The following is a 15,136-nucleotide window of genomic DNA, read 5'->3' on the forward strand; positions in this document are numbered from 1 at the left end:
ATTAAAAAAAACAACAAAAAAAAACATCAAAAAACATGGGAGCAGCAAAGTGTGACTGGTCAGGGTTTCAGAGGTTCCCAACTACAGAGAATAAATGAACGTCTACTCCGAGGGGGGAAAAAAAAAAACCAATTATCTATCTTCTTCCCGCATCTCGTTGTCTGTATCCAAGTTTCTAGTGTTCCTAGGAATCAAGCATTCATGATTTTGGAAGTCTCACCAGTCTCCTCTTCAGCCGACCACACGGCGAGATTAGTTTCAGGATAATATGGATTTGAGCTAAACGGGACCACTGGCGACTCTGTCACCACATGGGACGATCACTCGCCAGTTGCCTAACAAGCATGACAGCAGATAGTGACAAGCGTATGAGTCTGTGGTCTTTAATCTAAATGAGGGGGATTTCTACCAGACAGGATGTTTAAACGTACTGCCAAAACACCAATCTACTTTTCTTTTTTTTTTGTTGTTGAGTTTCTTCTTGATTGCCTTCAATTCTTTCCATTTACATTATCGTTTGCTCCGTCTGCTCTTCCTGTTCAGGGCTTGACTGTGGAGGGGGTGTGTAAGCAGCTGAGGCACTTGTACGTAGTGAAGAATTTCTCCTTGGAGCATTCTGTGTTCATAACCTGTGACCCCTCGTTCTCAGCCAGCAATGAGATCCACGTCTGCATCGTAAGTTCCCACTCCCACTCCGCCGTACGTCCGTCCGCTTCTCCACAAACGAGATCCTGTGATTTAGAGCCTGCATTCCTGGCACCGCATAGACGTGCTCCAGTGCGATACGCGATGGATTTAAGTTGGCTTAATTTTATGTTGACAGCAAGCAAACACGAACGCCGGCTGACAAGATAGGACTCATAGCTAAACCAACAGATTACAAACCTGGCTTTCCTCTTTGTGTTTAGTCTACCGAGGACCATCGCCTGGACCGGAGTCCCATCAAAGAGATCACAGACAGGATCATCGACTTGGTTAGCAAACGGAACGGGAACAACACCATCATCTCCGCCATCGCCGAAGTGAGAGTGCCGAGCCCCAGCAAAACTGGTACGAATTATTTATAACGTTACTGGGGAGATTACTCACACCAGCAGGAGGACGTTTATTTAGCGTGTCTGACATTGCAGTCCAGAATATGTGTAGCGTTAATGCTGAGCACTGAAGAAAACACACTCCCTGCCCTCCCACTCACTTCGGTCCGCCCAGGTCTGCCACCTCATGGTGGTTGTAATGGAGCTTAACAGAATTTAGCCAGAGTGTCAGTGGAAAGAGTAGAGCTGTGTGGCTTTGGACTGGCTCATACCTCAACTGGCTGGGCTCGTAGCAAGACTCCCGCATGTGTCCACCATTCATCAGCGTGGTGACAGCAGACTGCCGCCATTGCCAAGTAGAGACGCCCCCTCTGTTCAGGGCTCAGAGGTCAGGCTCTGCTGGCAGGAGGATGCTGACGATTTAGCAATGGAGATGCTGCAATGAAATACAACCAAACTGCCTCGTTCACACGTCCAAAACAAACGGTTCCATTTAAATTTGTGGCATTTCGTTGACCTGCCATTTTCTTCTCCCATCAGACTACCTAGTGCCCCTCCTCAGCTCCATCTTCATCGTCATCTGGGTCTTGGTCCTGGTCTCCATCTTGTTGTGGTGCATGCGCCGGCGGCGGAAACAGAGCAACCACAACGGGTCGTCGGCCACCGGCTCGGAGGACAACACGACCAACAACGTCCGGGAGCAGCTCAACCAGATCAAGAACCCCATCGAGAAGCACGTCGGCCTTACGGTGGCCATCAAAGACTACGAGAACAAGAACTCCATCATTGCCAAAATAAGGACAAATCATCCCGAGGAGGATGAGGACGACAAGGAGAGGCACTTACAGAAGGGCCGCTTTGCCAAACAGCCGGCATACACACTGGTGGAGAGGGACGAGAAGGCGCCCATCTCCAACCCCAACTCGACCTCCAAGCACGCAAATTGGACTAACAAACAGGACAACAGAGACTTGGAGACAGCAAACAGCATAAACAGGATGGACTACATCGTATAGCAGACAGCTGTGTTGCTGTGCAACCAAGCCTTATGCCACAACACCCAGGTGGTGGGTGAAACAAGGGGGGTGGGGGGGGGGCACTTCGGGCATGTGTAGTTAGTGAACGGTCATGTCACTTGTGACCCCCCCTCCCCCCTCCCCCCCACAGTATTTTCACATATTCCCCGTGTTAATTTAAGTTTTGACAAGCTGGCTTACACTGGCAGTGACAGTTGCTTTGGTTGGCTGGAAACACAAGGCGCTGGTATACATTTCACTGTAGAACTAGTTGTAAACGTGTCCTCCTATGCATTTCATTTCCCATTTAAAAAGTTTAAAAAAAGAAAAAAAAAAAAAAAAGATTTCTTTGTTTTCGTGGACATGTGGAAGGGGCTCCTGGTGTAATTGTTGTACAATGACTAAAACTTCCTGACGTGTTCGACACTAGAGCTAATTATTTTTAGTATGTGTTTGAATTCTTCCTAGTTCTATTTGGAGAAAGTGCCTTTTCAGCTTTAGACTTCAGCAACTGTCAAATGAGAAAAGAAAAAAAAAAAAAAAGATCAACTTTATTATTTATTTTTATTTTGGGCGGCTGGGGGGGGGAGGGGGAGGGGTTCAATGTCAGCAGTTGCTGCCTATATGAAGAATTTATGTGACAATTTAGAACATGTAGATATGTACATTTTTTTTTATTAATCATTGTGTATATTTGATTTATTAACTTAATAATCGAGAGCCTTAAGATATCATTCCTTTTTATTTATATGTTCAGTCTAGTTTGAAGGTTTGATAGCTGTGGAAGCTTTCCATTTCTTTCAATGACAAAAAAAAAAAAAATTGTTTTCATAGCGTTCTATTAAAGCCAAATTTCACAGGAGTTTCTGAGAAGGTAAAAAAGATGGGCTTCGTTGGGCCCGACAGAATACTTTTGCTTTATTTTCCATTCGTTTGACATTTCATTATTTGTTGCCAGGACCTTAATTAAAGACAAGTGAGGTGAGGACGGTTACGAGATCTCGGCTGCTGCAAGGGTTGGACACGGTGGCAGACATATTGCTTGCCACTAACAGGATATTTACTTTTAAGGGAACAAAAATTCTTCAGCGGCTTCAGTTTTTTTTTTTCCCCCCCATTGACGCATTTCAAAGTGCCACCGAAACGACACGGCAGAATTCCCATCCGCTTTAGTCGGCATCATTAACACGGGCTCGATGGAGAGTACTTGAACAGCAGGGGGGCGATGGGAACACTGTAGAACCAGAGAAAATACACTGCCTTGCTCTGCAAGAGTCTGCTTTTGTTTCTGTGCACATTTTTCTTTTTTTTTCCTTTTTTTTTTTTTTTTTTAAATGAGGCTCTTAAAGACAAACATGTTTTATCTCATTTGTTAACCCTTTGAGATCATGGCAACATTTTGTCCGATTTTTGACTTTTGTGTTATGAACTTGAGAATTGTGTTGATCTGGCAATATATTTTTGAAAGTCATATTTATTAAATATTTTGTATGAAAAGAGAATTAAAGTTGTCTTTGTTCCGGAGAGCGAGTGACGAGTCTTGTCTGTGATGCGTCGAGCCGAACGCCGGCGTGGGAACCCGGAGCTTGCCGGCACGGCGAGGTCTCTCCAGATATGTTTGCAGCTAATTTGCGTTGTAGCGGGCCGTCCTCCTCACGCCGTCCCACACAATGTTTCCCTTGTCGAGCTGATTTGAGTAGCAGGCTTTAATAATCTATCAGATCAGGAGGTCTCTGTCATGGAGTCTGTGGACTTATCTGTTTTTTTTTTTGAAATAACAAGCTACATAAGGGCATTTTCACTTTAACATATTTGATTATAGGCTTCGACAAAATCAGTTGTTCTGCCCTCGAGTTGCTTTTTTTTGGAGTTCCCACGTTTCTCTTGTGGCTTGAATCCCTGAAAAAGTGTCTTCATGTGCAGGGAGTTTATTTTCATTTTATTTTGAACACAACAATCATTATTGTTTACGGAGCTTTACGCTTTATCTTAATAGCTGATGTCTGATACTGAGAAATGTCCGTAAACGCCTCTCCGTCGATGCCAAAACCGTGGCGATCCACTCTGATCTGTCCTTGAACGCCTCTCCAGTGAGCCAGAGCAGATAACTGACATGAATTATCCTTGAGTGTCTCCGACTGCAATCACTGCTGCGAAATTAAACTCAAAGATGTTGGGAGACTCGGCAGCAGATTGTTCTGGTCTTTTGTTTTATGGAAAAAAAAAAAAGAAAACCCAGTTTTTATCTGAAATTGTTTGAATGTCGGGGCTGTCAAGTAGTGTTTTTATTCCACGCTTCGCGTGAGCAACCAGAGTTTAGAGTAATCATAACTTCTGATCAGTGACGGTCACCAAAGTTTCCCCGAACTCATTACTATGGTCGGACATTAAAATATCTGTGAAGCTGCTGTGTCTCTGTCCTACTGGTATATTTACCCAAAATCTTTTAGTCTATTCTCGGCCCATTAAACCGACCAGGTGCCGCGTGTTGGAACTTTACGTTTGCTGTTCTCTCGCTGCTGCTGCTCCTTCTCATTGTCATTTGTTAATTATTTATTTATTTTTCCGTTCAGTGGACCGTTTAAAGAAAAGACCGTCCATAATGACTGATTAACACAAACAGAAAAAGATTGTTTGAATGTCACTTCGTCTGAATTCAAAGAGGGAATCAATCATGGCTGATCCCCACTGAACCGACGGCTCGGCCAGTGTGTCGCAGCGAAACGAGAATCTGATCACGTGCAAATTATCAGGAGAGGCTGATTGAGGGAGGGTAATTAAAGAGCTGCTCACTTACTTTTCCAGGTAACTAACAATCACTAAGTGGCTCTGTGGCATTTAGAGTAACCTGTAACTGTAATAACATGCTGTTTTCATTCATTTGCGTGACACTGTAAACAGGCGTTGCAACAGGAAAGGCAAGTTAGGTGTTCCCTGAGCGCAGCCTCCCAGGGAGGACTGACATTTGGTCCAGTGTTCAGGCCAACAACACGACTTAAACTCCCTTTTACACTGGAAATCGAGCTAAAGCCCCCCCCCCCCCCCCCCCCCCCCCCTTCCTCCTGCGTGGGGGCAAAGTGTCTTTCGCCAGGGGTTCAGTATTGATACCGTGAACAAATCTGTTATGATTCATTAAAATGATCTTTGTAGACGTATATTATTGTGAATAACAGAACATAACACGCCACTACAGAGGAGTTGGTCTCGTTAAGACGAACTCCTCGACAGAATCTGCTTGAGAGGATTAAAGTCGTGGACAAAAGCTTAGCAACACCTCTTTGAGAATTACCCCAAACATATCAGGATTTAAAGCGCCACAGCCCCTTTTCTCTAATCTGCCATGTTCCTCGTTTTGAGAAGCCCAGAACTGACTTTTTTGGTAGTGACTCCTCTTAGGTTACGACCACTAATGCTGTTGTTGGACCGACCTCCCCGTCAAACTGCCACAAGCATCAGCCAGTCTGGACTGCGAGGAAAACAATGCGCCGAGATCTGCATGCACTTGCCAAACTGCACATTTACACAGAAAGAATCAGAAGGAGTTTTCCACAGGGAGGAAAAAAAAAACACTTTTATTTTTTATCATTAAAAACAATGCATTTCCAGTAATCTAAAAAAAAAAAAAAAACAGAAGAAAGCCATTCATGCGAGAACATGTCAGCAAATAGGACAGCTTGGTTTTGAAACTATGCTGCGACTGTTACTTCCTATTTGCTCCGCTTGGGGGTCGAGCCACAGACCAGAGTGTCACGGCGACGACAGGAGCTCCACTTTGACCTGCGATGCGGCAGACGTCCTGCCATTCCCCCCCCCCACAGATTCGATCCAGAACTCGGCGTGCGCGAAGCCTTCCAGTTTCAGAGATTAATTTCAGGTGCTTAGCAACTAAGCGTGCAACAAATTGTAAATGGATGAACTCAAACTACAGAATACATTTTTAGAACGAGGTGATGAAATAAAACTGGAAACGGCAATCAATCACGGCAGAGCTTCAGCGGGAGGAACGGGACAGTTTTCAGACACGTAGGAGCCAGCGTTTCAGACGGAGAGCCATGACGTACTGCATGGCTCCTGCCTGTCTGAAATCCCCGATCTTCAACACAAAACCAAATCTAAACTCCAATTAAAGGTTTTTTGACTTTCATTCGCGAGCCTCTCTTGACCACCAATACTTATGGGTGGAGGCAGAGTCTGCTTCAAGTATTTGACAAAGCGTAACGCAAACGCTCGTGGATCAATTGCAATAATGTGCGCAGCATTTGATCTGTGTGTCTGTGTGTGTGTGTGTGTGTGTGTGTGTGTGTGTGTGTGTGTGTGTGTGCAGCAGATGTGAGGAGAGCAAATATTTTAGTGAAAAGTGACACACGCACAAATGCAAGTCATGTGAGGAAACCGCACGAACAGCATGGGGTAAACATGCAGCCTGACAGAATATCATCTCTATCTCTGTGGCGTCAGGCATCTTCACTGCAGCCCCCCCCCCCCTCCCCCCCCCCCATCAGGACTTCTTCAGTCGTCGTAATCTAGAGGTCCTGGGTACGTTTTCACTCGCCTCCTCGGCGAGCGTGGATCTGGAACCAATAGAGGAGCCCGAGGACGCGGGCTTGACAGATAGGCCCCTCAGACTTGCGGCCAGCCTGTTTTGGTTTGTCTGTGCCGTGTTATTGCTTGTGAGGGGGAGCCTTTGGGCCCGTTTCCCTGGAGTAAGCAGCTCTACTTCCACTGTGGTTTTCTTGCGCTCCGAGACAGGGAAAGCCTTGGACTCGATCTTGGCTACGACGGGAGGAAGGGGCGTCGGAGGAGGGAGGTCACGCTGGGATGTTTGCGTGGAGCTGTGGGAGGGGAGGGTTTGCGTTGTGGCTGGAGGTCTTCCAAGGCACGTCCTCTTGGCCCTCCGTGGGTGAGGGTCTCCCCCAGCATCATCCACCTCCGACCTCTTGCCGGTCTTCCGGCTGATTTCGTGTTGGCACAGATCTGCCGAGGCCTCATCTAGGTTGATGCCATTTGGAGTGCGACTCCCGGCTTGAGTGCTGTAAGTACTCCCAACCGGAGCCACGGCGTCAGTTATGTCGCTGGAGGAAGCCACCTTGTGGTCGGGGTCCACCACGGAGCTGGATGTCGTCTCTGCGCTCGTTTCTGACTCTCCAGCTTTGAGTATCAGGCTCTGGGTTTCAGGACTGGCTTCCTGGTCAGTGTGCTGCTGCACCCCCGTAGCGGAACCACAAGGGTCTCGCTGAACGCTCGCTTGTTTCGCTCTGAAAATATCAAAAGAATAAAAGTATGAGAAGAGATACTCGAGTGTCCTCGCCGACTGGCGGGGTTGGAAAGTTCTGTATTAGATCATACTCACAGCTTTTGAAGCACGGTTTTCTTTGTTTTTGTGGAGCTGTTTAAAAGCTCTTGGGTTTCTCCCACACTGGAAAAATATGCCGATCTGCTTTGTTCGCTCAGCTCGGTCTGGAGAGGACAAACAGAATCGGTGTAAACAAAAAATATTATTCCTGGCACCCACTGGAAAAGTTTGGCTCCACAGTGCTGTCATCATCTGCTGCTGTTAGACATTAAGAGACTGCAAAAATCCTCCACTTTATTCAAATACATCCTCTTCCTACTGTCCGTAATGCCAAAAGGTGTTGTCACCTCGTTATCGGAACGGTGACGTTTCACAGAGGAAATGTTTCCTGAGGTCTTCAGAGGCATTTCTAACAGGTCAGCTGGTATAAAGAATCCATCCCCCACTTCAAACTGTCTCAAGCATCAACCTCAGAGGCTTCGGAGAAAAGAATCACCGTTTCATCATCCGATGACGGATGTTCATACTGTCTGACACGTACGGTGACGCTCGCCGCCGGAGGCAGAATCACTAAACGACGACTGCTGACAAGTCAAAACAGCGAACGATGACGACTGATTACAAAGATGATGAAGCCAGGCAAAGGAAGAGCACTGAAAGTTTAAGAATCTAAATCAGTGAAACTATTTTAAAGAGAGCAGGGCGGATAATCGGAGAATCTGTACTTCATACACCACTAGACACCCGGGGCAGTTGAAGCGGGTCGAAGTTCAGCATAACCACGGATGAAGGCGACCCTCTGAGGCAGAACAGGGACTGAGCTGAAAATTGGATCCCACCAACGTGTGCCCTCAACAGGCCACTAATGAAGGTTAAACACTGGCTGATCCAGAACAGACTGCGGCTTCATGAGCTAACGAGAGACGCTACGGCCAAATTAAGCAGAACGTAAAGCTTGAGAGCCTTATTAAGTCATTGGAAATTAATTTCACCCCAAAAAAAGAAATTCATTAAAAAAAAAAAAAAAATGTTGGGATGATATCAGTGCGACTGGAGTCAGCAGTGTGGTGAACGAAATCAGAAACTCCCGTTTTCAGGAGTAGTTTCTGTGCACATGCTGAGAGCACACAACATGACAGTGGCGTTTCCATCTAAACCCGGCACAAAGGAGGGTAGTAATGGATATATTTGAGGCCAGAGAAGCAGGCAGCTGTACACTGGCTGCAGGAAGACGTACTTTCACACAGGGAAAAGAAAAAAAAAAAGGTGCGCTCAGCACAAAGCAGTGAACAGAACTCTTCTCAAAGCACTTTTAGCTAGTTAAGTTGTCATTTTCCTTTCTGGCAAACATACCGTGGGTGTCTGGGTCTTTAAATAAGTTTGTGGTCAGGTACATTGCTATCCTCAGGCAAAAGAAAAAAGCAACTGCACTATTGACCAACTAAAATGAGGTCTGCATCTCCATTCTTTGTCCATTCCTCCCATTGTCTGGACGGCTTTATCCACTTTAGGGTCGTGGGAGGTTGGAGCCGATCTTAACTGGTTGTGGGCGAAGACAGGGGAATACAGAAAGACACACAGACTAACCAGACACTCAGATTCATACATATTGGCCACAAACACACAAGTTTTATTGAGATTATAGGATTGCACGGCCCTATTATAGATTAGCAAGTGGCCGGGGTGCGTTCGGCATAAACGCTCAGCAGCCATGCTTCAGGTGCTGAAGCTGCATTTTGTGACTTGCAGTAGGGCCATTTCTTATTTAATATTTCCCCTTCAACAACGGAGTTCTCACCGGGCTGTCGTAAGATTTTGCTTTATCTAATGAAGTCAATGATGAGAGTACAAAATATATCATCACCAACTTTATCTATAGAACACCGGATCAGTTTTCAATCTATATGAAAGTGATAAAGTAGTCAGCAGTGGCATCCACGGACTTGTGGCACTACTACCATGAATCAGAACTTCTATGTGACGGTGGGAAATCCCGAAGAAGACCATTCAAGGTTTTGGCCACCATGTTTATTATTTGGCCATTTTTCAGATTGTAAATACTCCATTGAACTGCTTGGTAAAATGATGAATGTGCACTTCAAGACGAGGAAGGCCAATGTGGTAAACTCTGGCACGCACAAGTCGCTGTGAAAACAGATTAGAAAATCATTAATTATGTCGCAACAACAGTGACAACATGCAAGCCGACACACCAGAGGAAAGGAGTTATTGTCCAAAGCTGTCAGGGCAAGCAGGGGCACTGTGTCTCTGCCCCGGGTGTCGAGTCCTAGCAACTGTCTGCGGTGGGTTGGACGGAATAAAGAGGCCAGACGGAGGGAGGGGAGGGAAGAAAGAGGCTGGGCGACAAGGAAGGAGGCGGAGTTGACGTGAAAGAAGGGAGAAGATACTACAGAGTAAGAGAAAGAGCGAGTATTTAGGAGGGGGGGAATAACAAAAGCAGAGGCGCACCCCCTCAGAGTCATACTGCCTGACCTCAACAGTCTCTCCAGAATGCCCACAAATGCAAGAATCTTCACACAGGAAGTCGTCCACAGGCTGCTCTTTGTGTGCAGATGGAGTCATGCTCCAGTGTGGGCAGACACTCCGTCTTTACTCCCCGTCTGACATCCAGGGCTGCAGCCGGCCTCGGACTTGGATTCGAGACGGGGACAGGCATGCATACTCGCATCTGCCTACACACTCACACGCCCACCCCAACAACAACAATCCTGGGAGAAATGTGGGTGCCGTCGTTTGCATTGTAATGCCTTGATATGTATTTCCATCTGTTTAATATGAATAAATGCCGTTTGAAAATGAACTTGAAAGGAGAATCAACAGGGAGCCAAAGGGAGGTTCTCTGGGAAAGTTTGGTGCTTCTTCAGTTCCTGTCGGCACGACTTCAAAAGCTCAGGAGAGTGAATGAACAGAGTCATGGAAAGGAAGAAGCATGAAGAGAGGAAGAGGTTGGCTATATATAGAAAAGAAAAGATAGATAGATAGATAAAGAAAACACAGACAGAGAGAGAGAGAGGAGAGATGGTGCTTGAAATATTACGGCCAGGGGTCTGGTGAAGGGGCTTTCTGTATATATGGAGGGATTAAAGACAGAGAGGGAGAGAAAAAGAGAGAGAGTGAGATTGAGCATGAACAACTTTAGAATGATCACAAGCGACGTGGCTAAAACTGAATGTATTGTGTGGGAATCAAGGTGGCCTAATCTTGTGTGGAAGGATGCAAACTCCAAATAGCCAGGAGAGAGAGGCCCATGAAGGGGGGGGGGGGGGGGCGGTAAATAGGGACGTCTATCCGTCGCCGCCGCCACCTCTCCCCGAGCAACTGAAAAAAAAAAAAGAAAGGATTTAACCTCCCCTTGGCTAGTCGTTCTGCTCGCCCCCACACTAAGCTGCAATATGCTCCTCGTGATCCGACATGTAGAGCACACGGAGATTGCCCTCCACGGCCCCCGGAGCCTCCACACAACAACACGACTCCACCACAGGAGTGGGGAAAAGACGGCACATCTGGATGTCAGAGCGCCGAGATAAGCCTGGCAAAAGGGCAACGCGGAGCAGGGGGAGAATGAATCATTTGCTTCAAGGGGATACCAGAGGAGACTCTCGTAGCTTGCAACCAACTCCGACCAACTCGTGGAAACAACTTCAAAAAGATAACCAACCACAGGCTCCATAAAATTCAGGGAATGAACATTTTCTCTTCTGCCATGTCAGATAAGATAGGAACACAAATAAGGAGATTAATTCGGTTATCTGTTAACGCAGCTGCACTTGAAAGTAATGCACTGATACGGCCAAATGGTCCTTGAGCGGCGCAAAATGCTCCACTGGTGCAGAAGAAGACGACTGTCTTGGTATTTGCAGTCATTGCTTATTGATTATACCACTCTATGTTCAAATACAGTCAAGTTTCACACCAATATGCACAAACACACTCTTCTCTCCAACCCCCCCCCCCCCCCCCAAAAGCGAAGACTCTGGTCTGCCACGGTGAAAACCAGATTGTTTGCTTGCCTTTGTGTATTCATATCTCACCTATCACACACAAAATCCAGCAATTTTTCACTCATCTGCCTCAAAGTAATTCTTTATCTCCATTTGACTTGCTGGAATCGCTCAGCTTGTCCATGGTTATAGAAATCATGTTTTTCTTTCCCCCAGAAACTCTACGAACGGCTTTGCGATGACACCCTGAATAAGACAGAATCCTCAAACCAGTCCTGGGAAACAATAACACCATTTAACTGTCAGGGCAGAAATACGTCCTGCAGAGATATTCGTCAATGTAGTCCGCAAATCCCTCCTCTCATCCTCCACCCACCCTGCTCCCACAGAGGAAGCATGCCCTGTTTGTCTAAGCTCACCACATCTTCGCTGCAACAAAGTCGACAGGCGTGCATGGGCACATACGAGTCTAAAATAGAGGACAGTTCTTATCCCCAAAACAATGACAAAGGTTTTTTGGGATCCACCCATGTGAAAAGATTGAGACAATCTGCTAACTGCTCGAACTCACTTCGTGAGTCACAACTCAGTGTAAACACCCCCGGACGTGAGGGGGACGAGGAGACGCGGCCGCGCACCGCGAGCCGTGTCTTTGGCCGAGGCCCGGGGGAGGTCAGCAGACGCTGGACGCTTGGGAAAGGACCGCTGCTCGCTGCTGCGAGCTGTGAAGAACAGAGGCGTGTTGAGGTCATGAGTAAACACACAGGCTCATCCAGAGCGCAGAAGGAGGGGGTGGTTGAGGGTGGTGGTGGTGGTGGTGGGGTTGGGGGGGGTTGCGGGGTTGGGGGGGGGGGGGACTGGAAACACATCTGCTCTGCCTTTGATCCAAACTTCTGCAGCCCAGCACGCCACTCACCTCAGCTGCCCACTCTGTGCCTGACTAGAAAACAAAGGCCACAATCCTAAACACTCGCTCTTCCTTCCCATGCTGCCGTCCTCAGCACTGGCGCTGACTCACGACATGAGAACCTTTTTGAGGAACTTAACAAATCCACCCCCCTAAAAAAAAAAAAAGAAAAGAGAGTTTGCAGAAGAGGCTCTGCCTTTTGTTTCCTTCCTTGCTGCTTTGTGCAAATTAAGCAACGTCCAGGCCCAGTCTAGGTTTCTAGGTCAAAATAAACAGTGGAGGGATATCAGGTTTAATTTCACTCAGCGACTCCAGACATGTGGACTCAGTATTTTCCATCACAGACGGAATTATTTTTGAACAATGACAGAAAACTTGTAAGGCTTTCAACGATCTTGACAGATTAGATTACCGAGGGCAGATTATTTTTGAAGTTTTACTACATCACAGTGGCAATTCAATCAAATCAAGAAAAAGTCAACATTTACAAATGGGACTATTGCTTAAGTCTACTGATGCCACATACAGATATTACATCAGATCATAATTACATTAACTTATTGATAAGTGATAACATGCGAAATGAGTTTAGGGTGAATTGTGGTCACATATCACCGCTTTATCACATCATAACATGACGTTTCACAATAGAGTGTGACACTGTAGTGCTACGCTAAAATGTGATGCCAAAGCACAAGGTTTCTGCTGTGGCAGCTTTATGCTTCATTTAACTGTCTAAATGTCACCCTAAACAGAAAAGAAACATGACAGGTAACAAAGTATTCTACAAGAAAGGCTCGTGCAGGCTCTGCAGGATGGCCAGGACTTTAAAAACAATAATATGTTCAGACCTGAGGCACTCAGAGCTCCGGGAACTCTACCTGCAGGATTCTCAAACACTTGGGGGTATTTCTTAAAAAAACAACAACTCTAATACAGAAAAGACCCTCGATCTACAACAAGCCCATGGACACAAGAAAATCTCATTTAATCTAATCAGACCTTTAAATGTCGCTGAAATGGTATATAAAATACAACATTTTAAATGCTTCTCTTATAAACAAGCCTCGATACTCCATGTCACAGCAAATTTCCCTTGAAACTATAAACACTTGTTTAGTGGTATTTGGATGCCGTGCTGTGAAAGCTGGCTTGTTTAAAGTACAGCTGCTTTACAACTACAGCTGCTTGAAGGTGGAGAGGATCAAAACTCAGTGTCGGAGCTATAAAACTGAAATGTGGCTCGTCTGAAGAAAACTTTTAACAAACTGCGTCAGTGCAGAAAAAAGACGAGCGGGTTCGGCGGCGACTACAAGTTGCGATAATAATGATTTGTTTCGCAGGTCCCTCTAAACGCGGTGAAAACATTTCCTCCTCTTTTCTCTCCGCAGCTGAAAGCACGGCCCGTAGGAGCGGACTGTACACAACTGACGTACAGTATGCCGAAGTGTGGGAGTACAGGCTGAGGTTCACTCGACAAAAGGCCAACAGTGACGTCGCCTCGCTTCCTTCACTGTGTAACCCCTCTGACCTCACGAGAAGTGTGCATTGGATGAATCTACGTTTCCACTGCGGTTGAAGATTTTTTTTGTTGACCAAGTCACACGAACTGAATCCCAACAACAAACCCCGGAACCTCCCAGAACACGGGGAAATGAGGCTTTTTTTTTTTTTGCTGTCAAGAGCCGTGGAATAAAAGACCCCTTCTTAAAAATGAGATCAGTCCTGACAGGCTACTCTGAAAAGACTCCATTATTTTTAGTCTGCAACTTTATTACATCAGTTGTGACTCACACAGCATGAACCTCTTTACGTTCAGATTTCTGCAATCTTTGGCAGCGTTGAAACGACGAAAACTCCTGTTCTGACTGGATGAGAGGCGAGCGAAGGGATGTAAACAAGCGATTGTTTTTGTCATGTGAAAAAAAACCTCAGCCTCTCTGTCTGGTATCGTTGCCTGACAAAACCAAGCTCGAGGTTGAGCGAATGAGTGCTCCACCACAAGACTCCCACCCTCCAATTCCCTCCACTTGTACTGTATGACTCCGGAGAACCACATCCTGAGGAGGGGAACGCAATCGACAGCAATGCCTCTGTGAACTGGAAAATTGGTTACACAATGTGAACTTTTCACTGACGAATGTATTGCTCCACTAAAAATATTACAATTACTGCTTTCATTGGGCGCCAAACTCTGGAGAGTGCGGAGACATTTCAAAGAGAAACAATAGCAAAAAAAAAAAAAAAACCTCACAGAAAAACATCAGGCCACTGATCATGGGATGCGATGGGAGACTTGTCCGTATTTGATGTGAGTGCCAAGGTGAGAGCCTCTCTGCTGCCCCTTTCCCAGGGTGCTCTGGAGACTTTGAGATCACAAAAACACTGAACCAAAAGATAGTTGCTTATAATATGAATGGGCAAAACAAATCTACAGTAGCGGCTCTTGCACCAGCGGAAGAACGCAGTGTGTTATGCTCAGCGCAGATAGTGTTCCTATCTAATCAATCAACGCACATGGAACTTGCCAGCAGACTTTCAAAATCAGGTTCTCAACGAGCAACTCAATGCAAAAGAAAAAAAAACCCACTGTTAAAGCTCTGGTGGTGGAGGAGTGTCATCCACTGATCCTCATGTTGGCAGTTGGATCCCCATAGACAATACACTGAAACACAGGTGTCTCCCGCTGGTGTGTGTGTGTGTGTGTGTGCGTGTGCGTGCGTGCGTGCGTGCGTGCGTGCGTGCGTGCGTGCGTGCGTGCGTGCGTGAGCTCTTTGCAGTGCTTCTATCACGACATGGCTGCAGCTGTAAAACTGCACAATTTAAGTACTTCAATTGGAGCCCAAAATGGGACGTCACACAATAAGTGTTCACATCTATAGCAAAGGTGCCCAAAGTGCAGACACAACTGTTATTCCCTTAAT

General features: G+C 46.3%; 2 protein-coding genes across 2 annotated transcripts in view; one reads left to right on the forward strand and one right to left on the reverse strand.

Moving 5' to 3' along the window:
* The window catches only part of jag1b (jagged canonical Notch ligand 1b), a 28,093-nt gene extending 24,526 nt beyond the window's left edge, over positions 1-3,567 (forward strand). Inside the window, exons 24-26 of the mRNA XM_080481967.1 lie at positions 544-675; positions 909-1,050; positions 1,575-3,567. Of these exons, the coding sequence (XP_080338093.1) occupies positions 544-675; positions 909-1,050; positions 1,575-2,050 (750 nt within the window). The 3' untranslated portion in view covers positions 2,051-3,567. The remainder of the gene's footprint in view (positions 1-543; positions 676-908; positions 1,051-1,574) is intronic.
* A 2,022-nt stretch (positions 3,568-5,589) lies between these two features.
* slx4ip (SLX4 interacting protein) overlaps positions 5,590-15,136 on the reverse strand; it is a 32,666-nt gene continuing 23,119 nt past the window's right edge. Inside the window, exons 6-7 of the mRNA XM_080481624.1 lie at positions 7,401-7,507; positions 5,590-7,305 (exon numbers count right to left, since the gene is read on the reverse strand). Of these exons, the coding sequence (XP_080337750.1) occupies positions 6,549-7,305; positions 7,401-7,507 (864 nt within the window). The 3' untranslated portion in view covers positions 5,590-6,548. The remainder of the gene's footprint in view (positions 7,306-7,400; positions 7,508-15,136) is intronic.

The sequence above is a fragment of the Lipophrys pholis genome (assembly GCF_963383615.2).
Source record: "Lipophrys pholis genome assembly, chromosome: 15".
Lineage (NCBI taxonomy): Eukaryota > Metazoa > Chordata > Actinopteri > Blenniiformes > Blenniidae > Lipophrys > Lipophrys pholis.